The following is a 26,887-nucleotide window of genomic DNA, read 5'->3' on the forward strand; positions in this document are numbered from 1 at the left end:
AAACGGTGACATGGCTGCCGAGCATCAGTATGATGGGATCTGTAACGACCATGTCACATCCGTCAGCTGCCACATTTTGTGTTTCTGTGTCAGCTGTTATTGTTTTAGATCCACAATACTAACATTTATGAATAAGAGGAGAATTAGCAATAGTAAGTCTATAAGTTTATTACTAATAAAGTACTGGTACTGACCAGAGCATCATGGGTAATGTCACGTCCGTCCACCAGCAAAAGTTTTCACATACACGTGCTATTCAAAATCCAATATTTCTGAAAATATAGCTTCCACTGTCAAATAATATCAGTAGTCTGTGCACAAATGTATTAGCATTATTTCAACACAGTTCTATGCATTTCTTACAACTGTTTTTTTTTTTTTCTTTTTTTGACGAAAATGGCCACTCATTTGACCCCCTAAGTAAATTTTATCCTTATTGTTATACAAGAGAAACCAGATTTTCACACCCTTTTAATTCCTTTTATATAGGGTCCATTGAATCTGTTATTTGCCATTGATCTGCTGTCTTTGAACATAACCCCATCCAGACCAGATCAGGTATTCAGGATACATTACTAGCTGAAACTCTAGGGTTGAATCAGAAGTTACCTCTCCAGATGCTCCCTTGAATTTAGGGAGCGGAGGTTCTGCAGGAGACGTCTGTTTGTCTGACCGTCGAGTTCAGATATCAGCAGTATCTCTCCTCCACCTTTAAATCTGTCACACTGTGCTTTTATTTTTAGTCTCATAGGTCAAGTAGGATGGAGCCAGATGTTCTACTGCTGTGCTACTGTTTGCTAATTCTCAGAAAAGGCAGCTTTTAGACAGTTTTTATGCCTCTAAATTCATATTTAGAGGGCAGTACTCACATTAGATCCACTGTTCTGTTGTTTGTTTGATGCAGAGCCAGCTATTCTGCTCTTTAACTGTTTTGTCTGCAGTGATGACTGAGTTGTCTGCATTTTGTGCATGTGTTTGTATCTCGCTTTTCCTTGTCTTCCACCTAATTGTGTTTTGCATAAATTACCCCTTTGCTGACTCTGTTGCAACAGATTGTAACAATAAGTGGTTTAGTTTAAATTATGCTGTTTTTTTTTTTTCTCTCTAACGCTGGCAGTTTTTTTTTTTTTTTTTATGCGATTCATAATTCGACGATTTAGCCATATTTACTGAATTTTAGAAGCAGTGAAATTTGATAGAGCTGCAGCTGTACTTTGCATATCTCAGCCCTTGAGTGTGTGTTATGGTGCAAATCTTGTAGGTCATTATTACCTTGATAGTGAACAAACCTAACAAAAACAGATTGTACTAGATGGGAGAAAACCAGACTTGGACATGTAAGTGATATTTTTGTGCTTTGAATCTTTAATATGCTTTATTCATAACCGCAAGTCCGTTGATAGAAAAAAACAGGCTGTAGAGGTCTCTGATGTCAGTGAGGTTAGGGACAGAATAATCAGATTGTTGGCTGTTAGAAATGTGGAGGCTGACTGTCAGAAATATGCTTATGATGCAGGTGTGGGCTGGGTGATCTGGCCAAAAGATCAAATAGCTAATGGGTTTTTTGGTTGTTATCTGACTAGAAACTCGGCTGTTTTACATCATGTTGGTTTTGTACCAGCATTATTACAATAATGCCTGGTACAACTAAAGGTACATTTGTTTGGACAAATATAATGATAACAACAAAAATAGCTCATAAGAGTTTAATTTCAGAGCTGATACCTAGCAATTTGCCATGTTTTCTTGATAATAACCAGAATCACTTCAGTTCTTACATCAATATCTATGGCATTGTACTGCCAAAAACAGCACTTTTAAGCATTTCATGTTTTCTTCTCTGTCTGTTTTAGTCGCATGAGACACATAGGAGTTAGTACTTGATTGCATAACCGTTGTTTTTGATGCTTTTGATGATTTAATAATTTTTTTTTCGGTGACTGTATGCTTATGATGCAGGTGTGGGCTGGGTGATCTGGCCAAAAAATCAAGTGCCTAATGGGTTTTTTTGTTGTTATCTGACTAGAAACTCTACTGTTTTGCATCATGTTGGTTTCACACCAGCATTATTACATTATTATTACATTATCCAGATGAAGTAAATAGTAGTCGACGTATTTCAAACTGTACATACAGTCGCTGAAAAAATTATTAGACCACCCCTTGTTTTCTTCAATTTCTTGTTCATTTTAATGCCTGGTACAACTAAAGGTACATTTGTTTGGACAAATATAATGATAACAAAAATAGCTCATAAGAGTTTAAGTCAGGGGTCACCAATCCTGGTCCTCGAGGGCCGGAATCCTGCATGTTTTAGATGTATCCCTCTTCCAACACACCTGATTCAAATGATAAGCCTATCATCAAGCTCTGCAGAAGCCTGATAATGACCGTCAGGTGTGCTGGAAGAGGGAAACATCTAAAACATGCAGGATACCGGCCCTCAAAGACCAGGATTGGTGACGCCTGGTTTAAGTTAACGGCTGATATCTTGCCAGTTTCCATGTCTTCTTGATAATAACCAAAATCACTTAGGTTTCTACATCAATATCTATGGCACTGTACTGCCAAAAACAGTGCTTTTAAGCATTTCATGTTTTCTTTTCTGTTTTAGTCACATGATACACATAGGAGTTAGTACTTGATTGCATAACCATTGTTTTTGATGCTTTTGATGATCTAATAATTTTTTTCCATGACTGTATGCTTAAGATGCAGGTGTGGGCTGGGTGATCTGGCCAAAGATCAAATGCCTAATGGGCTTTTTGTTGTTATCTGACTAGAAACTCTGTTGTTTTGCATCATGTTGGTTTTGCACCAGCATTATTACAATATTATCACATTATCCAGATGAAGTAAACAGTAGTCGACATATTTCAAACTGTACATATGTCTGTGTCGCTGCAGTGTTTCCATTCATTACATACACTTTGGCCATATTAGTCTGGCCAGAATTATAATGACTGAAAATGTTTTTAGACTCTAATGTATCCTGAAGCATCAGCGTAAATCAGACTTACTGCTGTGTTCAGAATCTAATGTAGCAGCTCATGGAGTCACAGTAATTGTTTGCTTTCTGAGGTCGTCATCCTGTCAATCATTATTTCTTCATCGGCAGAAAGAATGTCGCTATGCAAACTCAAGTGCAACTTAAATACGACTAAAACTGAACCCTTTAGTGCAACAGAGATGCTAAAGGATCACAATAAACAGATGGTAATAAACTGACTAACCTAGCAGCTCATGCTAGCATTAATACTGTAAGTTTATGTATGGCAGGGGTGTCAAATATACAGCCAAAACTGGCCCACCAAAAGGTCCAATCCATCCTGTGGGTTGAATTTGTGAAATGCAAAAATTACATGAAAGATTTTAAACATAAAGGGTGTCAAAATCATTTTAGTTCAGGGGCTACATTCAGACCAGTGTGATCTAAAGTGGGTCAGATCAGTAACACTCATAATAACCTATAAATAATGACAACTCCAAATTATTCCTCTTTTATTGCAAAAAAGTGAAATTGCGTGAAAGTGTTCACATTTACAAACAAAAAATGTCAGTAACTTGAACAAATACGAGCATTTTGAAATATCTTAAGAGAAGTAAATGCAATTTTATCAATATTCTGCCTGTTACTGAATGTTTTATGCCTTTTTACATCCACTGTGATCTGTGTAAATGATAAACTGAGGCGTAATATTGTTAAACTGGACTTACTTTTTCTTTTTCAATTTCAGGTTGTTTGTTGTTGTTCATGTTATTCACTTTTGTAGATGCAAACATTTTGTTAATTTAATTTGATGTTTTTAACTGTAATTATATTCCCCAAAATCAAATTTATATATAATGGTATAATGGATATAATGGTTTTAATAATAATAATGGATTAAATTTATGTAGCACTTTTCCATCAGTGCATACTCTAAGTCAGAGGTGTCAAACTCATTTTAGTTCACGGGCCAGATTCAGCTAAATTTTATCTGCAGTGGGCTGAACCAGTAAAATAATAACATAATAATATATAAATAATGTCAACTCCAAACTTTCCTCTATGTTTTAGAGTGAAAAAAGTTAATTTACATTATGAAAAGGTTTACATCTACAAACTATCCTTTCAAAAGATCTGAATAACATGAACAAACTGAAAAAATAAGTGTAATTTTAACAATATTCTGCCTCAGTTTATCATTCACACATGTACATTATAACTTACAGATCACAGTGGATCTACAAATGCACAGAAACATTTAATAACAGACAGAATATTGTTAAATTGTACTTACTTCTCTTAAGACATTTCAGGTTATTCACATTTTTTGCAAAATTATACTTTGTTTTAGTGTAAATACATGAAAATATTTATATTTACAAAGAGAAACTTCTGAAGTTGTCATTATTTATATGTTATTATGATTGTATTTTACTGGTCTGACCCACTTGAGACTGAATTGTTCTGAATGTGGAACCTGAACTAAAAGGATTGGTAATATTTTAGTGTAATTTTTGCTGTTCACAAATTCATCCCACGGACCGGACTGGACCCTTTAGGGGGCCAGATTTGGCCCCCGGGCCACATGTTTGACACCTGTGCTGTAAATGGTCTTACCCCGACCTCCACCACTGGATATCCTTCGTGTGAATGTGATAACTAGGACAGATTTGGTTGGATTTCTTTTCCCTTGATAACCAACGTAGTGGACCTCTAGTGGAAGAACCCTATTGATTTCAGCTTCTCTATGAGTATTATAAGTCATCCAAATGGGGGTGCTTTAGTTAAAAATAATTTTTTTGGACACAAATCAAGCAATAATAGGCCAATTGAGATAAAATTTGGTTCATATTGATTGTCTTCGGCTAAAATTTACTTAGGGGGTCAAATGAGTGGCCATTTTTGTCAAAAAAAAAGTTGTAAGAAATGCATAGAACTGTGTTGAAATAATGCTAATACATTTGTACACAGACTACTGATATTATTTGACAGTGGAAGCTATATTTTCAGAAATATTGGATTTTGAATAGCACGTGTATGTTAAAACTTTTGCTGGTGGACGGACGTGACATTACCCATGATGCTCTGGTCAGTACCAGTACTTTATTAGTAATAAACTTATAGACTTACTATTGCTAATTCTCCTCTTATTCATAAATGTTAGTATTGTGGATCTAAAACAATAACAGCTGACACAAAAACACAAAATGTGGCAGTGGACGGATGTGACATGGTTGTTACAGATCCCATCATACTGATGCTCGGCAGCCATGTCACCATTTCCACACATGATCCCTGTGCAAAAACTAGGATCAGAATTATTTATTGTATAGTTTATCATCATACTAAAGAGTAAATAACAATATAGAATTGTTATTTCTTTATAAAAATGCTTATTATTAGAAAACTGTTGATTTAAAAAGTGACGTGTGACATTCTTAATGTATGTATTGTTGAAACATAAGCAGGATGGATCAGCACCATACTCCATACTGCAACCTGTAAAAATAAAACGTGATATGTAGGATAGAATCTTGTAAGAAAAACTGGGGAATCTAAAAGAATAGAATATTTGTTTTTCAGGCAAATTCAGTTCAAATATAACTTGGCCATTTGTGACATGAAAATATAGCATTAATTGTGATGAAATTGGACATTTATGAGCTGAAAACATAGTTCATATGAGCATCAACATGTTGCAATAGAACTGAAATCCTGTAAATTTGCATAACTTGCATTTACCAACACAAAGTTCCTTTGGGGATTCACTTATATCGATTTCGTATGCACAAAGACAGAAATAAGACCTCTAAGCAAATTTTAGCCGCTATGAGTATTATAAGTCATCCAAATGGGGACGCTTTAGTTAAAAATAATTTTTTTGGACACAAATCAAGCAATAATAGGCCAATTGAGAAAAAATTTGGTTCATATTGATCGCCTTACAAATGTCCATTTTCTTGCTACCATCCAGATGGTGTCATTTTCATTCACTAGGTGGAGATTTGTGGGGAAAAATTGTTTCTCTGACCATTATTCTGCCACTATCAGGTCGATGCAGCTCAAATTGAGTTCATATCGATTGTCTAACAATTATTGTGGATGGATTTATATACAGCAGATGATTGAGGGGATTTCAGGTACGTACACTTGCTGTCGGCCCCCACAGTGTAAAACTCGTTATTTTACTGGTCCCACCCACTTGAGATCATATTGAGCTCTATGTGGAACTAAACTGAATATGACACCCCTGCTATTGTGCGATGCTCTGTGTAAAACGCAGTAATTGCACCGGTAAAAGGTTGTTTAAAAGCAGAGTTTTTAATAACATAATCTGCAGTATCCCTCTGAAAAGCAGATCATACAGTGAAGATCATGATCACGATTATGATCTAAGGCCCACGTAGATACTCATTACAGTAATATAATGGTGTGAGTCATCCTTTTTCATCTTAAACAGAGGAGACAAACCAGTAAAACCGTAAAAGACCACATGCCAGATGTCGTGTTTAGAAAGTCGGCGGAAGCTTCCTCGTCTTTGTGACAGATTCGACAAAACCAGCGGCTTCAAAACCTCAGTGTGAATGCGGTTTTGTTTACAATACGACACAAAAACCACATCATTACCAGGCACAAAAGACACTTCCTAATACTGTGACCTCTATTGCTCCAGCTGCAGCGACTGCTACCAAGGTCAGGAATTCACATCAGCTGACAGACAAACATTGCTGTCTTGATAATCACTGAACACATTGCTGAGACAGATAAGGCTTCAGCCAAATGAAACATGGCAACTGAGCCATAGATTGAGCAGCTGCGATTCTCTGCCTCCTTTTACCGTCTGGTCTTGTCACATCTCATCACTGTGCAGCTTTTCTTGTCGGTTTCTGCAAGATGAACCCAAAACTTGTTTGTGTAGAACCACTTTTTTCTGTTTTTTTTTTTTTATTTTTATTTTTTTTTTATAAACATCACCATTGGCAAGTTTGTTGGAGATCAGTGCTCGCTTGAGATCAGAGTGTAGAAATGCACCAAACGCTTCAACATGAGCCGAGCCATGTGCGTGTGCGGATATGCATAGAAAAAAAAAAAAAAAAAAAACAACCCCAAAACTTCATCACAGCGCTCCCACATGTGATGAGATTTAATTGGTGAGCAAAACGCAGCTCTGAGCTTATTTTCACATCATTATTTCAGCAATCAAGCATTTGGCTAGAATTACAGAAAGACACGCTTCATTTTTAAAAAGCCTTTTAGCGTTACCCTTTGGGTTTTTGTAAAGCTAAATTTTACATCAGTTCTGTCTGATCTCCTTGCAGACTTACAACAAAAGACATTAGATAGTCTCTCAGATCATGTTTAAGAAAGCAAAGGACTTGAAAGAGAATGACCTACACATTCATTAATGTTGTCAGAAGGCTTTTTAAAACATGAACGGCCTAGTTTTGTTGTCATTCGAGTCAGACGAAACTTACGGCTTTTGGGATTGTAATGAAATCACAGGATTATAATGATCTGCAACATCAAATGATCATATGGATGAAAAACCGATATGTCTCTTCCTAAACTGTAATACTGCTTTTAAGTGAAGGTTTTTTTGTTCAGTTCAGAAAAGCACTGTACTGAATTGAAGTTTGGGGAAATGGATCTAAAACAAACCTACACTCTATAAATAAACCTTAAATAAGAGTTATTAGAATAATAAATAAAGTTGGATGTTGCAAGCCCTAATAATTGACTTTTTTAATGTTATACCCTGAAATTCGTAGGTATTGTGTGTTTAAAAACATTGCACATACTTTTTTGAATTAAAAGCTAAAATATTCTTGTTTCTATACATAGATTTTGTAAATTAAGAGAGAAACACAGAAAATGTGAACAAATGTAAATTATAGGTGTATTTCTGTTCTAGGATTTAAACCTAATGATGAGTTGATGTTCTATTTAGTGTCAAAAGTCTAAAAATATAAAATACTTTTAATACATTTTAATAAATCACAATACAAAATGACTTCAATGTCACATAATTGAGGAAAAAAATAATCTTTGACTTAAGGCTGGGTGATATGGAAAAAAATCATATCACAATGTTTTTTTTCATATCAGATGATATCGATATGTATCACGATATAAATCAAATCACTATTTTTGTCAAGCTTAAATTTACCGTTACTCATATCGACTAAAATTTGCTTAGAGGTCTTATTTCTGTCTTTGTGCATAAGAAATCAATCTAAGTGAATCCCCAAAGGAACTCTGTGTTGGTAAATGCAAGTTGTTCAAATTTACAGGATTTCAGTTCTGTTGCAACATGTTGATGGTCATATGAACTATGTTTTCAGCTCAAAAATGTCCAATTTCATCACAATTAATGCTATATTTTCATGTCACAAATGGCCAAGTTATATTTGAACTGAATTTACCTGAAAAACAAATATTCTATTCTTTTAGATTCCCCAATTTTTCTTACAAGATTCTATCCTACATATCACGTTTTATTTTTACAGGTTGCAATATGGAGTATGGTGCTGATCCATCCTGCTTATGTTACGCCAATACATACATTAAGAATGTCACACGTCACTTTTGAAATCAACAATTTTCTAATAATTAGCATTTTTTTAAAGAAATAACAATTCTATATTGTTATTTACTCTTTAGTATGATGATAAACTATACAATAAATAATTCTGATCCTAGTTTTTGCACAGGGATCATTTGTGGAAACGGTGACATGGCTGCCGAGCATCAGTATGATGGGATCTGTAACAACCATGTCACATCCGTCCACTGCCACATTTTGTGTTTCTGTGTCAGCTGTTATTGTTTTAGATCCACAATACTAACATTTATGAATAAGAGGAGAATTAGCAATAGTAAGTATATAAGTTTATTACTAATAAAATACTGGTACTGACCAGATCATCATAGGTAATGTCACGTCCGTCCACCAGCAAAAGTTTTCACATACACGTGCTATTCAAAATCCAATATTTCTGAAAATATAGCTTCCACTGTCAAATAATATCAGTAGTCTGTGCACAAATGTATTAGCATTAATTCAACACAGTTCTATGCATTTCTTACAACTTTTTTTTTTTTTTTTTTTTTTTTTTTTTACAAAAATGGCCACTCTTGACCCCCTAAGTAAATTTTAGCTGATAAGTTAATTGTGAAGATTTCAGAAGGCTATTGTTGATTTATTTTGTGTCAGAGGTTGAACATAACAGATGTGTTGAAGAACATTATCCAACTGTTTCAGAGATATAAAACAGGTACATATATTCAAAATGAAACTAAAAGTCTGACCAGCAGGCAAAAGCTTTGAAGTTTTAAAATAGAACACAAACAAAACTGACCATCTTCACCACACAATGCCGGGGGTATACACGTGGGGGTGCATTCCTTAACTGGCGTAAACCAAAAATGAAACTTGCGCTTTGACTGTCTGACTCCCGGCTTCTATGCTGCACCCTACTTTTCACTAACCCGGTCACCTGAGTTCTCGGTCAAATTTTCTCCTGAGGGAACCCTCATTACCTCCCGCTGCAGCCCAAACATTAGCCTGTGTGTTACTGTGCTGTGCGCATCAACCTATCTTGACTAGCGTGGCTGTAGTGTGATTGGTTCGGTGCAGCGCTACTTAATTATGATTGGCTGTTCTTACGTCTGTCACAACATGGACGAATGAATTGTATCGAAATTGTATCAAACATGTCTCATTTCTATCAAGGAAAAGATATTTTGTGATATAAACTGTTATCGTTTTATTGCCCAGCCCTACTTTGACTTATTCATGCATGTTTATTTCTTTGCATTGCTGGTATTCTGGGTAATTCAAGGGAGAAAAACAGGATAAGGAAAAATTCGCCTTTGCCTCAGCTTATTATTGACTGAAACAAAGACATCTGTAGAAATAATCTTTGTTCTGTATATATAAACATATATAGGAAATAAAATTATTCATTCTAAAGGAAGGAAAATAGATGGAGGGCAACTGAGGACACTGCATTAAACTGACATTACTGTCGTAGCTTTCTCTATAAATAAGAGTTGATACTTTGGAAACGCATATGGCTCGAATAAATAAGCGTGATAACAGATGGAACAATCTCTCAACTGGAAGTCAAGGTTTTGCTTTTTTTTTTTTCCACAGATAATGCTCATAACTCTCCTGCTCCTTCAGAAATTACTGTGGTTTTGAGTTTGACGCTTGTATCTCATTCGCCAACTCAATTCTGAGCAACATTTCCAGACAATAACACCCCTGTTTCTTATCTGTTAATCTGATCAAATAGGGTTTTGGTTAGAGTTAGATTCAATTATGTCTCCTTCCCATTTTTTTTTTTTTTTTTTTTTAATGTTTTGCATCATATTTTGCTTCATCAGATAGGCAAACCGCAGTACGATGGTGAAACAGTCTCCAGCTGTAAAACGTCAAACTGTAACCCTTCAAATCATTTCCCGTTTACTGCACTCGTCCCATCTCTTCGGCGTAATTATGCGCCACTATTGAATTTAGATGCTAATGAAAACGTGTTGGTCATAAAGGTTTCATTTTGAACTCTGGTTGCTTCTGCATTCCAAAAACGGAGAATGCATGGGATATAAACGCTTCGGGGAATTCCAATTTGAATAAAAAGAGATGATGCCTAACATCTATAATTCATGTGTACGAAGGCTTGTTAGAAATATGTTGGCTAAAGTCAATGACTGAGAATGTAAATGGTGTCAAGTGAAGCCTCCGTGACTTTCTGCTGCTGCTCTCTGAAGGATATGCAGTGTAAGGACAGCGGTTCTATGCTCTGCAGCTGTTTCTGTTTGGGTTTGTTCACAAAGGCAGGCAAAGCTCTACCAAATGCAGCATAGCAACACATAAAAACATCAGTTCCTTTACCCCAGCTCAATTTCTGTTTCTTAATCTTACCCACCAAAGGTAACCGAGCCCATTTGGCGCTCAGGAATGAGGTCGCATGGAGGTTTTTTTTTTGGATAACTATAGCAGGCAATCATACACACAGTATAGACAACGTGTTTTCAGCATTTCATGTTTGTGTAATGATTTCTGTACCTCAGCAGCAGCAGTAGCAGCTTTTTTTTTTTCTCAGCATGTCTTGTGTTTCTTGATTTTCTTCCAGGCATGCACCATGTCGGGAGCCAATCAACCCGTACTATGTCAACACTGGTTATGCTTTGGCTCCGGCCGCCAGCGCCAATGGTAGTGAGCAGCAGAGTATGTCCAGCGACACAGATACGCTTTCTCTAACCGACAGCAGCGTGTATGTATTTTCTCGTCAAGAACACCTTTTCCCATCTTACATTAACCCTTTAACATTTGACTTTATTTCAGTGAAACAGCTGAATTTGTATCTGTTTCAGTGTCATAAAAGCTGCTGTGAGTGTACAGGGTGGGGAAGCAAAATTTACAATATTTTGAGGCAGGGATTGAAAGACAGTGTATGACCAATTAGTTTATTGAAAGTCATGAGAATTTATTTGCCACAAGAAAATTTACATAATAGAAAATGTTTTTATTCTATGTGTCCTCCTTCTTTCTCAATAACTGCCTTCACACGCTTGCTGAAACTTGCGCAAGTGTTCCTCAAATATTCGGGTGACAACTTCTCCCATTCTTCTTTAATAGTATCTTCCAGACTTTCTCGTAATAGTTTTGCACATAGTCATTCTCTTCTTTCCATTATAAACAGTCTTTATGGACACTCCAACTATTTTTGAAATCTCCTTTGGTGTGACGAGTGCATTCAGCAAATCACACACTCTTTGACGTTTACTTTCCTGATTACTCATATGGGCAAAAGTTTCTGAAAAGGTATGGATAATAGTGTTAGGTATGATTATGACATAATATATGTTTGGTTTCAAAACAATTGACGTAGTGCCTGCTGAGAAAAAACAACTAAATGTTCATTGTAAATTTTGCTTCCCCATCCTGTATGTTTGTGTTCATTTTCTTCAGTGGTTTTGCTTGACTGCGTGTTTTAGCTTCAAAACAGGGTGGAATAATAGAAAAAAACCAAAGAGAGGATTTGAAATACTACAGGTTTTACTCAGAATGTACATCAATAAGAGGTTTAGGATGTTAAACATGGACTGTGAACTGGAACACACTGAACAACAAGTATTTGAATTTGGGTCCAGTAGTTTTTGTTTTAGGCTCTTTGTTTTTTCTAAATCAGTCCAGCTGTTTTTTGGCACCTGGTTGAACTCCAAAAAGCAGTTACACAGTCAAAAGTAGTAAAAACACAGTTTAAAAAAAAAAAAAGAAAATCATGACAACACTGCAAACAACAGTAAAACACCACAGGTGGTAGGAGATTCACTGAGCATGCTCAGATGTCTGTGGAAAGAACAAGGTCTAGTCCGGGGGTGTCAAACTCATTTTAGTTCAGGGGCCACATTCAGCTAAATTTGATCTGCAGTGGGCCGGACCAGAGAAATAATAACATAAATATATAAATAATGTCAACTCCAAACTTTACTCTATATTTTACAGTGAAAAAAGTAAAATTAAACATCTGTTATTATTTGTGCATACTGTATATGTTATATTTTCTGTGCAGATGGAAATGTAAAATACAGTTAATACAAACACACCCGTTTGTACTTTTTTATTCCATCACCCAATGAGAATCGATAAGGAATCGAATCAACAAGCAAAATCGATAATGGAATCGGAATCGTTAAATTCTTCACGATTCCCATCCCTAAGCGTAAGTGACTGTATGTGTGGACCACAGCCCCATCTACATGCACCCCCCCACACACTCCCCTGCTCTGACAGATTGACAAGATACTGAATTTTATGAAGGGTCCACAACGTTTACAATTGGTAGCGGCACCCCTGACAATAGGCACCCTAAAAAAAACAATATCACTGGTCACTTTATGATGCTTTGGTCAAAGGCTCCGTAGTGTTAGTTTTGTTAACCGTGGGAGACCGACAGGCTGACCCACTACTTCCTCCAGTAGTCACATAAATCTATGGATCTGAATAGATTCAGTTCATATCTCTACAAACCAATACACTGATGTTTTTGGCTTAACTTCAGAGGTCTTTATTTCATGTCATTTTTGTAATATTACTAAGTACAAATACAATATAAAGCTCCTTTAATTCATGACAGATATGTTGTAGATAAATAAAAACTAACTGACCTCCTAAACAAACATTACTCAAGAGCTGGTTTGAAATGTTTCCAGACTCATTCATTTAGTCCCAGCTTTTAATTATTGGCGACGAAAGCAGAATGTGTGCTTCTTCTTCACACTTAACTTTGTTAGATTTTCACCAGCATGAGAACCAAAGCCAGTATTATTATTTATTTTTTTTTTTTTTTTTTTTTAACCATCTTCGGTCACTTACAAACAGGGCATCTGTTCCACTTGAGTCTGCAGATCAGGCATGTGTTGGTAAAAAACTAGAAACAAAATATTTTCAAGTTGCAGAGATGGCACTGGGGAATTATGCCAGAGGAACTTAAAAGCGTTCACAACTGGACAAAAATGTGTTTGCGGACGCCTGGATTAGAGGCTGTTAGGAGCTAATTAGTCCAGAGCTTCGAGCACAGGAGAGTGTGAAACTCAGCATGACCAAATACCACGTGGAATTAAAGAATCATGGTTGTGTTAACATGTACCTGTAATCTGCCAGACCACTCGTGGTGCAGAAGGGACATAATAAGCCTTTGAGAATACCTGTCCTTCTCTATTTGATTAATCAGGACTTAGTAGGTGTTGGTTTTTAGGCAAAAAAATGCAGTGGAAAACTTTCAACTTCAAAGCTGTCTGTGTTGTTTATTCATGAGGATGTATTATGAAAACGTCTTTGTTGTTAATTCCAGAGATGGGGTTCCACCCTACAGATACCGAAAACAGCATCGGCGGGAGATGCACAAGAGTGCCAAAGCAAATGGACGAGTGCCACTACCTCATATTCCAGTGAGTTATTCATGGGTTATTTCCATGCTTCCCACTTTCTGCCTCTACACCTCTCTCTCTCTCTCTCTCCCTCTCGCTCTCTCTCTCTCCATCTTTAACTGTCTGTTTCTGCCTTATTTTTCTTCACTTCTACCGTTGGAGATGTGCATATTTAAGCCGTGCTGTGTCGCAGGGCCTGTGATGGAGTATAAGAATAGCTGATGGTGAAAGAGAACGCTGTCTAAATGCAGCTTGATGCTTTTCTAAGCTGTGTGTGCTGAAGCCTAGCAGACATGAATCCTCCCCTGTGACAGCCTGATGCCTCCCTCTGCAGCTTATGCTGTCTCTTGGTAGGAAAACCCCAGCCCTAATTAGGCCTGGGAGTAAAGAGTCAAATTAAAACTCCACACATAGCGTCCTATTAGGATGCATGGTTTGTCTGTATAGTCGAGCACAAATCCCCAAAGCATATCCACAACGCTTCTCTGCTCCGACAAATTAATCATCAGTCGTCGTTGGCACTGAAAGATTGACAATACATGTAGGTGTTTTTTTTTTAACCTTGTTCCCAGAATAAAAAAAAACAAAAAAAAAAAACAAAGTGCTTAAATGTGCAAAAGACATCACATATCGAAAAAATAGACATCACTATTTGATTTAGAACTATATAAGTACATTCACCTGGAGACAAAACAAAGGACGGTCATTACCATGTCACCAAGTGTGCCCTTCATTTGTATTCAGGTGTCAAGTCTTGCAGGGTCATTAAAATTCACTTTGATGCACCGTATCCTGCTTATGTTTTATTCCTTTCCTATGAGGCCTGGTCAAGAGGTGACAGGGATGCAACTGTGACAAAAAAAAAAACATGTTTACCGTAAAATGTGAGAGTGGTTGGTTGTTTGTCTCTATATGTCAGCCCTGCGATGAACTGGTGACATGTCCAGGGTGTACCCCGCCTTCTTCCAGATGTAGCTGGGATAGGCTCCAACGACTCCCCGCGACCCTAGTGGGGATAAAACAGGTTGAGATGATGAATGAATGAATGTTTACCGTAAGTAGGGATGTAACGATTACCGGTATAATGATAAACCGTGGTAAAATTCCCGACCGTTAGTATTACCATTTAAATTCTAATTATCATGATAACCGTGTTTGGTTACCGCACTTTGAAAACTCACCGTACTGCACATTTTCTGGAGAAGCAGCATCTATGTATCTATCTATCTGTCTGTCTGTCTGTCTGTCTGTCTGTCTGTCTGTCTGTCTGTCCGTCCGTCCGTCCGTCCGTCCGTCCGTCCGTCCGTCCGTCCATGAAAAAGAAACTAAAGCAACTCCAACTTGATATGGAAAATGGTCATACAGTGTCCATAAGGTGCCATCTTTAATGCACATTTGTATGTTTGATTTTTACATGTTAATATTTGAATGTTTCTGCCAACAAGAAGTACATTGTGCCTATTATTTTTTTTGTTTTTTTGTTTTGTTTTGTTTTTTTGTTTTTTTTCAAAATACAACTTGGTTACATTATTTCAGTGTGTGTATACGTATAAATACCATGATAATAATGATAACCGTGATAATTTTGGTCACAATAACCGTGATGTGAAATTTTCATATCGTTACATCCCTAACCATGAGTCGTTCATCTCCTCAGCGCACAAACCGGATTCCAAAGGATATACATGTGGAACCGGAGAGGTTCGCCGCAGAGCTGATCAGCCGACTGGAGGGGGTACTGAGGGAGAGGGAGGCTCAGGAGAAACTGGAGGAACGTCTGAAAAGAGTACGACTGGTATGTTTATACACACACACACAAGCACAATCAGGTCAACTTTGGGGTAATTCGGGCTACATCCTCATAGTACTTTTCTTTTGTGGATTCTAAACGTTTCCATACATGTATTATTTCAAGAAATATCTGCGTCCAGATTGAAATGGGAAAACTGGGGTAAAATGGTGTAATACGTATGCCATACCTATATGTGGCACTATACACAAACACGGAGCAGCAGAATACACTAATGCCGCGTTTCCACTACGTGGAACCCGCTCGACTCGGTATTCCTGGAGACCGTTTCCAATACAGGATGCTACTGACTTTACAGTACCTGGTCGTCATAGCGATGCGGCGTGTTACTTCTGTGTCGTCTGCTCAGAGAGTTGCTGAAAACTCGCTCGTTGCATGTTGCCTCATCTGAATTTTTACGTCGGCCACCAAAGACTGAATCTCCTCGACCGACCATGGTGTAGTTTTGGGCTGTTATCATGTGGATTAATGTACCGCTTTATTTACTGTCCACTTCTGCATCTGTTTTTTTTAAAACAGCGAGGTCACAGAGACGACTGTCTGACCAATCAGTGGTCTGCAGTGTTATATGTCATGGTTTAGTATCGCTTGGAACCTTGGCGGAGGTGATACCAAAAAACTAGTGCCAGGTACCAGATTCCAGGTCCTTTTTCGTAATGGAAACGCCAAAAGGCCGAGCCGAGTCGAGCTGGTACCATGCAGTGGAAACGTGGCAGAACACAGAGCAGCAGGATACGCTAAAATCACAGAAGAATGCAGTGAGCATGTGCATGAGGTACTTCTTCAAACGTAAACACAACAAGAAGAAGCACGACCAGGTTTTGTTGTAGTAGTGCTAATAAACTTAGCAGAGCCTGCAGCACAAACACAACTCTGTAGTCCACTATTATTGTTGCTGTTGTTACTGAATGTTATGTCCGGGGTTTTCTTCTTCTGGTCACGTGGTATGGCATCATTGTTACCAAAAAGTGGCATTTTGCCTCTCCACACGGCTTTCTACACGGAGATTTTTTTTTTAGCTCTGGGACCCGTTCTCAAAAAATACGGTTTCAGGGCACAGACAACGCTGGTGCGATATTAAACTTGTGCGTGTTGACATAATTTCATTGTCGTGTGGACAGGCTCTTGGTGTAAATCGGTGGTATCTTTAAGAAAAGGTGAATGTTACATTCGGTCTAGGGGTTGTTGAGACGCAACGTGATGTGAGACTCCCCTCCCTCCATGTCCCTTAACAAACAGGAGCAAGCTAAAAAAAAAACAAATGACCAGCAATCACGCCACTGCAATTTGAGATATTTATTTACAAAAAAGAAAATTAAATCAGGTAGGGAATCAAAGTAACAAACATAACAAACAGAGTCATACTTCAAGCTCACTAGGCTGATCTACAAACACAAACCAAGGAAACCAAAATATATCAATCTTACCTATACCCTAACGGAAAAACAGGAGAAAACTTAAAGAAAAAGATTCCCTCCTTTTGCATCAGACTTTACAAAGTTCCAACAAAAATTACAGAAGGCTGGTCACAAACGAGGGAAATGGGACAAGAGGAGTCTCCTGGGAGGTAGGGTGTTCCTGCTTTAAATTTCCCGGCTCATCTCTGAGGAAGCAATCAGTGGCAGCCAGCAGACCAGTACCACACCTGCAGCTCTTCCTCCATTAACCACTATCTGTTAGGAAGCAAGACAGAGAACACACACCCACACACAGAAGAGAAAAGAAAAACTACAAAAATACAACAGAATCACAAATGACAGCACATCACAGAATCAAAAATCACTAACCCTTAACAGTGAAACACTGAAGAACGGAGCTTTTCTCGCCTGCTTTTACTCAAAGAACACACACATCAAGTCAAATGAGGCAGTGTTTATGTTATTTCCTGGTGTTAGCTTCTAGTGACACCGGATTAAGATGATATATAGATGGAGCAGCCATTGCACAGAACAGTTTACACTGGAGTATCACACTTCAATCCTGTTACATGTCATTTATTGTGAGAAAGACAAACGATAAAGAAAAGCTTCTGGTTTGGTCTGACATGATGCTCTGAACTGAACTCAGAATCCTTAAATCGACTGAGGCGTTTAATAGTTAATAGAGAACGATTAAATAAATTATGACAATGGATGATGTGTTACAGTAAAGCCGAGTGAATGCTGGGAAATATCTGATAGTGTCAGTGTGTGTGAGTAACTCACAAAAGGTCTCTCCAGAGCCAGAAACATGATGTGTGCCTGGCTGTCGGGCTAAAAGTTTTTATAACAAAGGACACTTGAATTCATCTGGTCTTAATGAAATTAATGAGGCCAGCCATTTAAGTATGGAATAAAAAAACATGAATCATTTGGAGAGGTCCATCCTTGGCCTGTCAGCGATCTGGCTTTGTGGATAAATCAGATGGAGCACCTGCACACTCGGCCACTTGTAAGCCTGGAACAGCGGGCCGGCTGCTTGATGTCACTTGAACAGTGATTAAATGGTTTCTGCTACCACAACTGAAATCTCCCTCAGTACACGGAGCCAAGTATTAAGTCTCAAGGCAGACAATTTATGTGTGTTTTGGCCCTGTGACGAGAGAAGCTGCCATCACGCAGCTCCAGGTTTCCTTTATTAAAACCTGGAGGCAAGCATGAAATGACTGCCTTTATCAAGCGATTCTCTGTGCATCTGGAAAAGGATATGCAAATATACTGGAGGCTGGAGCTCTGGTACAGCAGATGAGGACTTTTCCGGCAGAAAATGTGCATCATCTGGTTAGAAATTATTAAAATAGCTGTGAAGATTATTCAGTTAATCGATTAGTTGTCAAGTATTAAATCAGTCAGTTGCTGTTTTGCTGTTGGAGTACAGTTTGAGTCATTTCATTAGGAAAAAAAAACACTTGAATTCATTTCAATTTGGCTTCTATACTCAAATTTCAAGGTAAACTGAATTACTTTTGCTAAAACAATAGAGCTTCACTATTTTCTAACATTTTAAAGACTAGACAACTAATGGATTAATCAAAAAAACAGATCAGCTGACAGTAAAAATAATCATTACTTGTGGCCTTAACCCGTAAAGACCCAAACTTCCACTCGCAACTAAAAGTATCTATTGATCTAAAATATTTAGTAACTAATGAACCATTAATGCAGGTAAATAATTGGTGTAAAATGCAGTTTGTCGTCTTTTCACGGTCATCAGATATGACCCATTTGGATGTTCAGAGGCTCTGTAGTTACCATGGAAACACCATCATCTTCTACAACGTTGAGTCACCAGTAAAACCCATGGAGTTGGATCAATGACACACTTGCGTATATGTTCCGCTATTAATATTTTGCTGAAAGAGTCACTTTTTCCACAGTTTTCTCTGTTTCTGATTTAATAACTTTCAACCTTAATCTGAGCTCTTACAAACATCAACATCAGGGGTGTCAAACTCATTTTCTTCCGGGGGCCACATTCAGCCCAATTTGATCTCCAGTGGGCCGGACCAATAAAATAATAGCATGATAGCCAATAAATCATGGCAACTACAAATTGTTTTAGTGCAAAAAATGACACTCAATTATGCCAGTATTTACGTTTACAAACTATTCAAACAAAAAGGATGTTAATAACTTGAAAAAAATGAAATTTGTTAAGAAATGTAAGTACAATTTTATCAGTATTGTGCCTCAACTTATCATTTATACATATGCATTACAGATCCGATCTACAAAGGCACAAAACTTTTCGTAACAGGCAGAAAATTGTTAAAATTGCACTTAATTTTCTTTACACATTTCAGGTTGCTCATATCTGTTTAGGATGTTCAATTTTTTTGTTAAAAGATAGTTTGTTAATGTAAACATTTTCATAATTTAATGTTTTTTGCATTAAATCAAAGAGAAAAAAATGGTGTTATCATTATTTATAGGTTATTATGATATTATTTTTGAGTTGGAGGCCCTAATTTGCACTTTGCAAATTCATCCCGCGGGCCGGTTTTGGCCCCCGGGCTGCATGTTTGACACCTGTGAGCTACATGATCAGTACTGTACATATAGGAAAATACCAGATTTTCACCAAAAAATGCAAAAAACAGAGGATAATATTACAATAAATGGTGATAAATCACTTCAGAAAGGTTAAATATAGAGAAAAAATCAATTGGGAACTTTGACAAAAGTAGCACTGGCTCTTTATAGGTTAATTATTGTATTCTTGTCAACAGTTTGATAGGAGCATCTTAAAGTGTGGGAAAACATTATAGCTGTCCTCAGATCAGTTTTTTTTTTTTTTTTTTTTTCCCGGAACAATGGTTCTTTTGGCCCGGCTGCACAATTCATTCACATGCACATGAGCAGCAGCATGATCCTCACAAAAGTCAATGCCTCGTTTCAACAGGACGGCCGTTGTTTGTCTGAATCGGTCAAAACAAGATAATACAGCACGACAATCGTACGCACCGCGAATCACTGCAAGGACAGGAAAGGGTTTTGTATAAATGAGGTAGTGTGTTTACAGAGAAGCCTCCTCCACCACCAACTATGCTAACCTGTAGAGCATCACACATTCGTTATTGTTTGCCAAGGATTTTCATTTTTTTCTCTGGAAGGAGATAAACATTGGGGAAAATGTACTCAGATGAAGATGCCACAGTTTCATGAATAATCTCCATTGGGCTCAGCTCGCAGAGATTCAGTACCTGGATCCTACTCTCCCTGCAGACACATCAATCATTGAAATTGTGTCAGAAAATATTTAACTGGATGCAACATATTTTACAGTATTTTCTTTCTTTTTTTTTTTTTTTTTTTTTTAAATATGAGAACACAGAGAAGTGAAGGTTAAGTCTGTGCTATTTTTGATTTTTATAAAAACCAATAACCGACAGGGAGCACAGGGCAGCAAGAAGCATTCAGATCTCATTCACTCTGGCAAGTTCACAAGTGAAAATATATTCACTTCTTAACATAAAAGCGTTGGCTGGCTGAAAACTAACAGTGGAACCCCTACCTACTGTTGTCTTTCCACTATATCTCTTTGTTCTCCGCTTCCCTTCTCTCACAGCCAGTGTTTCAAAGTTCGACCACGGAACAGATGAAAAGATAAAAGCTCAACCATATGGCGCTCGCTGCTCCAGCTGCAGTCAAAAAGGGTTCAAATCTCAGGAAATACTGTTGAAAAAGCCCATACTTGAAAGTTTTCGTTGCTCGTGGCATCGGCTTTTGTGTCAGGATGTATTTTATTGAGGCGCACAGCTACCGCTCTGTGTTATTTCATCGCTGCATGTCCTGCAAACCCCACACTGCTGTTATGAATGTCTGCAACACCCCACCCCACGACTCCCCCTGGATCTGGTTCTGTCAGACGGACAGATTTTTTTTTTTCTGAATCACACAGAGCCCAAACTGTATCGATTGAACCACACGGATATTGTTTTTGAGTGCTTTGTCTGACTGATCTCACCTGGTTTTTTATCTGTGGTTTATCATCAAACCTCTGCAGTAAGAACTAGAAGAGAGCAGGATATGACAATGTTGGAAAAGTATATGGGTAAAATGTGCCATCTGCAGGTTGAGAAGAGCAATGACATTTGCAGCCTGATAAAATAACGTCTGTAATCTGAAGCAATCAGTGCACAAAGATTAAACAGGAAACATTAAACTTTAGAAAATAACAAAATCCTCATATGTAGATTTCAAATTTTTTCAGTGAGGAAGGAGGAGAAGATGCCAAATTAACTTTTTTTTTTTTTTTTTGATCAGGGAATTGATATTCTGTGGGAAAAAAATCAGTTATTAATGATTTATTTGACTAATCATTCATTAAAACATTAAACTGAGCAGTGTTATTGTCTGATAACATGAATAAATGGTCATATTTCATGTGGCAAGGTTGATTTTAACATTTACACACCACACACATTAACCCATAAAGACCCAGCGTTACTTTTATGTCAGTTCCCAAATGACATTTTCTCCATATCCAACTTGCCTTAAGTGATTTATCCGCATTTATTCAAAATATTACTCTCTGTATTTTGTATTTTATCAGTATGAATCCGGTATTTTCCTGTATTTAATTCACTGATCATGTAGATCAGGGGTGTTAAACTCATTTTCTTCCGGGGGCCACATTCAGCCCAATTTAATCTGAAGTGGGCCAGACCAGTAAAATAATAACATGATAGCTAATAAATAATAACATCTCCAAATTGTTTTAACGCGAAACATAACATTAAATTATACCAATATTTACATTTACAAACTATCCAAACAAAAAGGATGTGAATAACTTGAAAAAAATGAAATTTTTAAGAAATATAAGTACAATTTTATAAATATTCTGCCTCGACTTATCATTTATACATTACAGATCAGATCTACAAAGGCACAAAACATTCAGTAACTGGCAGAATATTGTTAAAATTGCACTTAATTTACTTCAGACATTTTAGGTTATTCACATTTTATTGTTAAAGGATAGTTTGTTAATGTAAACATTTTCATAATTTAATGTTTTTTGCACTAAAACAAAGAGAAAAAATGGTGTTGTCATTATTTATATGTCATTATGATGTTATTTTGGAGTTTGATGACCTAAGTTATACTTTTCAAATTCATCCCGCGGGCCGGATTAGAACCTTTGACAGGCCGGTTTTGGCCCCCGGGCCGCATGTTTGACACCTGTGATGTAGATGTTCATTAAAGCTCAGTTTAAAGTTGGTAATTATATCAAAATACAGAGAAAACTGAAGAAAAAGGTGACTTTTTCAGAAAAATATATCAATAACTGAACATAAACCAAGCATTTCCATCCACTGTCATTGATCAAACTTTATGGGTTTTACTGTTGAATCAATGTTGAAGAAGATGACAGTGTTTCCACGTTCACTACAGAGCCTCTGAACGTCCAAATGGGTCATATCTGATGACCACGAAAAGATGACAAACTGTATTTTAACTCCAATTATTTACATGTAGTGATAGGATTAGTGGATCAACAGGGATTAAACAGAGTAGATCAGTAGATGGTCTAGGTTGACAGTAGATGTTTAGGTCTTTATGGCTTAAGTTAAAAGATGTTTTTAGATTTTGTTCACTATTGCACTGTCGCCATCTAAATGTTGATGATGATTTTGTGTTTTTCTGCTCTAGGAGGAAGAAGGGGATGAAGTCAACACGTCCACATCCACATCACTGTCTGGTTATAGGTTCCCCCCTAGTGCATATCTGCCGAATTACAACTCCCGCTATGCAGACGTCAGCTACAGCAGCCCCTTCATGAGAGATGCTCATGAAGAGAACCCTGAAAGCATCCTGGACGACCACGTCCAGCGGGTCATGAAGACTCCTGGCTGCCAGTCTCCAGGCACGGGCCGCCATTCTCCTAAGTCCCGCTCACCAGATGGCTTCCCAGCAGGCAAAGGATTTGGACTGGGTTTATCCTCAGGCCAGAGCAAACATCCACCCAGACACAGTCTCAAGGGAGAGCCCAGTCACCTGTACCATCACAAGCATGTGCACCACATCCATCACACAGGTGTCGGGAAGCCCAAAGAGCAGGTGGAGGCTGAGGCGGCCACGCGCGTGCACGGCGGTCTGCACTGGGGCATGGAGACCAGTCATTATGGATCAAAGTCTCGATATGCAGATGGAATGGGATCTAGCCCCATGGAGCACACAGGATACAGGTACGAGGACAGCTCAAGGAGACCCAGTTTGGGCACGTCAGAAAATATCACAAAAAGTGGTGTCAGGCACAACAAACCCTGCCCCTCGCACGTATTGTAGCTTATTTTGGCATCGATCCAGCTGATGTCATCATGTCTATGGGTGTTCTGATGTTAGCATATCATTTACCTCCATATACACTACCAGGCAAAAGTTTGGACTCACCTGTTTTTTCTTTATTTTTATGACTATTTCCATTGTAGATTCTCACTGAAGGCATCAAAACTATGAATGAACACATGTGGAATTATGTAGTTTAAAAAGGTGTGACAAAACTCAAACCATGTTTTATATTTTAGATTCTTCAAAATAGCCACATTTTGCTTTTATTACTGCTGTGTGCATTCTTGGCATTCTCTCGATGAGCTTCATGAGGTAATCACCTGAAATGTTTTCCAAAAGTCTGGAAGGAGTTCCAAATGATGCTGAGCACTTGTTGGCCATCTGTGGTCCATCTCATGTCATTTAAATAAGAAGGTGAGTCCAAACTTTTGCCTGGTAGTGTATGTGCCAAGTTTGAAGTCAATTGAAACAAAATTTATGTTTTTACAGACATGTGAAATTTTGCCCATTGTAAGTAAATGGGAGAAGAAAAAAATTTCAAAAATTCATAAAAAAAAAAATTTGAACTTTGACTGACTTTTCCCTACATATAATCACATCTATTCTGGATCACTAGTAATCTATTAACCCAACTTGGTATGAATTCAACCAATAGTTTTGCGGCTACAGACATGTGAAATTTCGCCCATTATAAGTAAATGGGGGGGGGGGGGGGGGATTTAAAAAATTCATAAAAAATTACACTTTGACCTGCTGTTCCCAAAATGTAATGAGATGTATTCTGGGTCACTGGCAATCTACAAATCAAATTTGGTGTGCTGCTGGAGTATTTAAGGTGCTGGAGACTTTCGTGACCAATTTTTCATCAGATCTGTAAAGCCTCAGTCATAGCCTAAGTATCATGAATCTGTAAGTCTTTCTGTGATTATTCAACTGGATCTCTTGCGTTACAGTGAACAATTTCGAAGTGCCATCCACCATAAACAAAACGTGTGTTTACAAACCAACCCGGGATGTCACTCGGGCATCTTCGGAATTTTGTCGCGACGTGCATTGTGGGAAACGGAGATTTGCACAGCCACGTGACAGTGGCAGCGTGACCATCTGGTGTTATATGGATGAAACAAACACACGGAAACGTGGAAGCGGCTGGAGGAATATGCATAGAAGGAAGGGAGTTCCTGCTGTTTCCGATCGTGTCTGTTCCAGCCGCCGCTGTAAGGTGGCTGCGTGAGCCTTCGCTTCCCACAATGCACGTCACGACAAAATTCCGAAGATGCCCAAGTGACCTCCTGGCTCATTTGTAAACACATGGACTGTTTATGGTGGATGGCACTTGGTAATTGTTCACTGTAATGCAAGAGATTCAGGTGAGTAATCACAGAAAGACTTACAGATTCATGATACTTAGGCTATGACTGAGGTTTTACAGACTTGATGAAAAATTGGTCATGAAAGTCTCCTGCACCTTTAAACAAACAAACAAACAAACCAAACCAAAAACAATACCCCTTATCTCCCTTTCTGGGGAGGGGTAAAAATACACTATATTGAATAAATATGTAATTATGACACAAAAAAATTTATTAGGGCTACACAAATAAATGAGTCATAATCGCAAGCTGCATGTGCACTCATATAATTGTAAAAGGTTCAGATGTAGGAGGGTGTAGGATGATCTAACAGCAGAAATAGGGAATAAATAAACATGAACTCTGTTGGGTTTAATGGATTCAGTGACAGTGAGCAGAGGGAAGCACTGTGTAAAACTGGCAAAATGAACATAATTACGCCTTGTTTTCTGTCTATGTTTTTATATTTAATGTTTCAGTTGAAAAGTAGACATATGAGTAATCCAGTATTCTCCACAATAATTGTAATATTTTTTAAAATAATTATTATAACCTTTATTTAAGCAGGAAAAAAGCTCATTGAGATTAAAAATCTCTTTTTCCACAGTGACCTGGCCAAGACAGCAGCAGCAAAAGTTACACAAAATAGAACTGACAGCCATACATCCACACTAAAAATAAACATAAAACACAATAAAAGTCAGCTCTAATGCCATACATAAAACACTAAACTAAGAGCATACATATATAACACCACCATTATTTTAAAAGGTATTAAAAGTATAACAATGTTCCTTAAAAGCATCTCAAAGCAGAAGTCGATTCAATCCCTGCTCACCTTAGAGTCCAGTTTGAGTGCATGTGGAGTGACAGCCTTAGGCAAAAGTTGCATAATACATCACATGTGGTCTAAAACTGAGATTCATACCCAAAAACGATGTTAAACTGCACAGACATCATGCTCTTTGAATTTTCAGTCAAGCTCAAAAATGAAAATCCCCTAAAGTTTTTTGCAAAAAGAAGGAATTTAAGCCCTTGTTGTATTTTTGTTGTGCAGTGCTAAAGGTGGCGCTCAGTGTAAAAGAGCTTTCAAGAAGGGTGAGGAAGGACGGCCGTACGACATGCCAGGGCCCGCAGAGGAGATGGAGAAAAACCAGAAGATCCTTTTGTGGTTAATGGAAGGACAAAAAGAAATGGTTCGACATAAGAGGAGCCCATACGGGTACGTAATAATGACATTTACACATGGTACTGGTAGCATGAACGTGATGCAGTATTGGAGGTATGGAGTCTGAGTTTAGTTCAAGGTTCATTTACTGTCATTCATTCAATATAGCACTTGAATCTAATTCTTTATTCATAGAAATATTTGCATGAATACCAAATTTCTTATTTTTCTCTTTATATTTTCATTTTTTCACTCATTTGTGGTCATTCATTCAATATAGCACGTGAAAAACGAAATATGTACTCAGCTCCCAGCAATGAGATAAGAATAGGATAAAATAAAAAATAGTAAAAATATCTAAAAATAAATAAATAAATAAATAAAACACAGATGCATAAAAACACATACATAAATAAAACACACTGTAAACACATTCACCATTTAAAGACATTCCCCAGCAGCCGAGCATTTAGTCATTTAGTCACAGTCATTTCCAGGGCTGCGTAAGTATAAAAAAACAAAGAATGTGGAAAAATCTTTGTGTTTTCAGACTATTGCCTCTGTTCAGATTTAGTAGGCAGTCAAAGTGTTTACATCTGTGTGACAGAGTGTGGGTCAGACTGAGGTTGATGTCACTGAAAGTAAGAAAAAGTACGTAAAGAAAGTAAGAAAAGTAGTAGCTATAACTCTATAACAGATCCCAGTGATGATGTAAATATGTAAATAATATTTCATTTTTAATTCTAATTCTTTATTCATAGAAATATTTACATGAATACCAAATTTCTTATTTTTCTCTTTATATTTTCATTTTTTCACTCGTTTGTGGTCATTCATTCAACATAGCACATGAAA

At 37.4% G+C, this 26,887-nt stretch overlaps 1 protein-coding gene across 3 annotated transcripts in view; it reads left to right on the forward strand.

The window, feature by feature from the left end:
- LOC115424779 (axin-1-like) overlaps nucleotides 1–26,887 on the forward strand; it is a 92,602-nt gene that overhangs the window by 41,931 nt on the left and 23,784 nt on the right. For all 3 annotated transcript variants that reach the window (XM_030142207.1, XM_030142206.1, XM_030142208.1), the window contains 5 exons: nucleotides 11,128–11,268; nucleotides 13,852–13,948; nucleotides 15,585–15,722; nucleotides 22,874–23,409; nucleotides 25,922–26,086. In XM_030142207.1, coding sequence (XP_029998067.1) covers nucleotides 11,128–11,268; nucleotides 13,852–13,948; nucleotides 15,585–15,722; nucleotides 22,874–23,409; nucleotides 25,922–26,086 — 1,077 coding nt within the window. The remainder of the gene's footprint in view (nucleotides 1–11,127; nucleotides 11,269–13,851; nucleotides 13,949–15,584; nucleotides 15,723–22,873; nucleotides 23,410–25,921; nucleotides 26,087–26,887) is intronic.

Source organism: Sphaeramia orbicularis, chromosome 8, assembly GCF_902148855.1.
Source record: "Sphaeramia orbicularis chromosome 8, fSphaOr1.1, whole genome shotgun sequence".
In the NCBI taxonomy this organism is placed as follows: Eukaryota; Metazoa; Chordata; class Actinopteri; order Kurtiformes; family Apogonidae; genus Sphaeramia; species Sphaeramia orbicularis.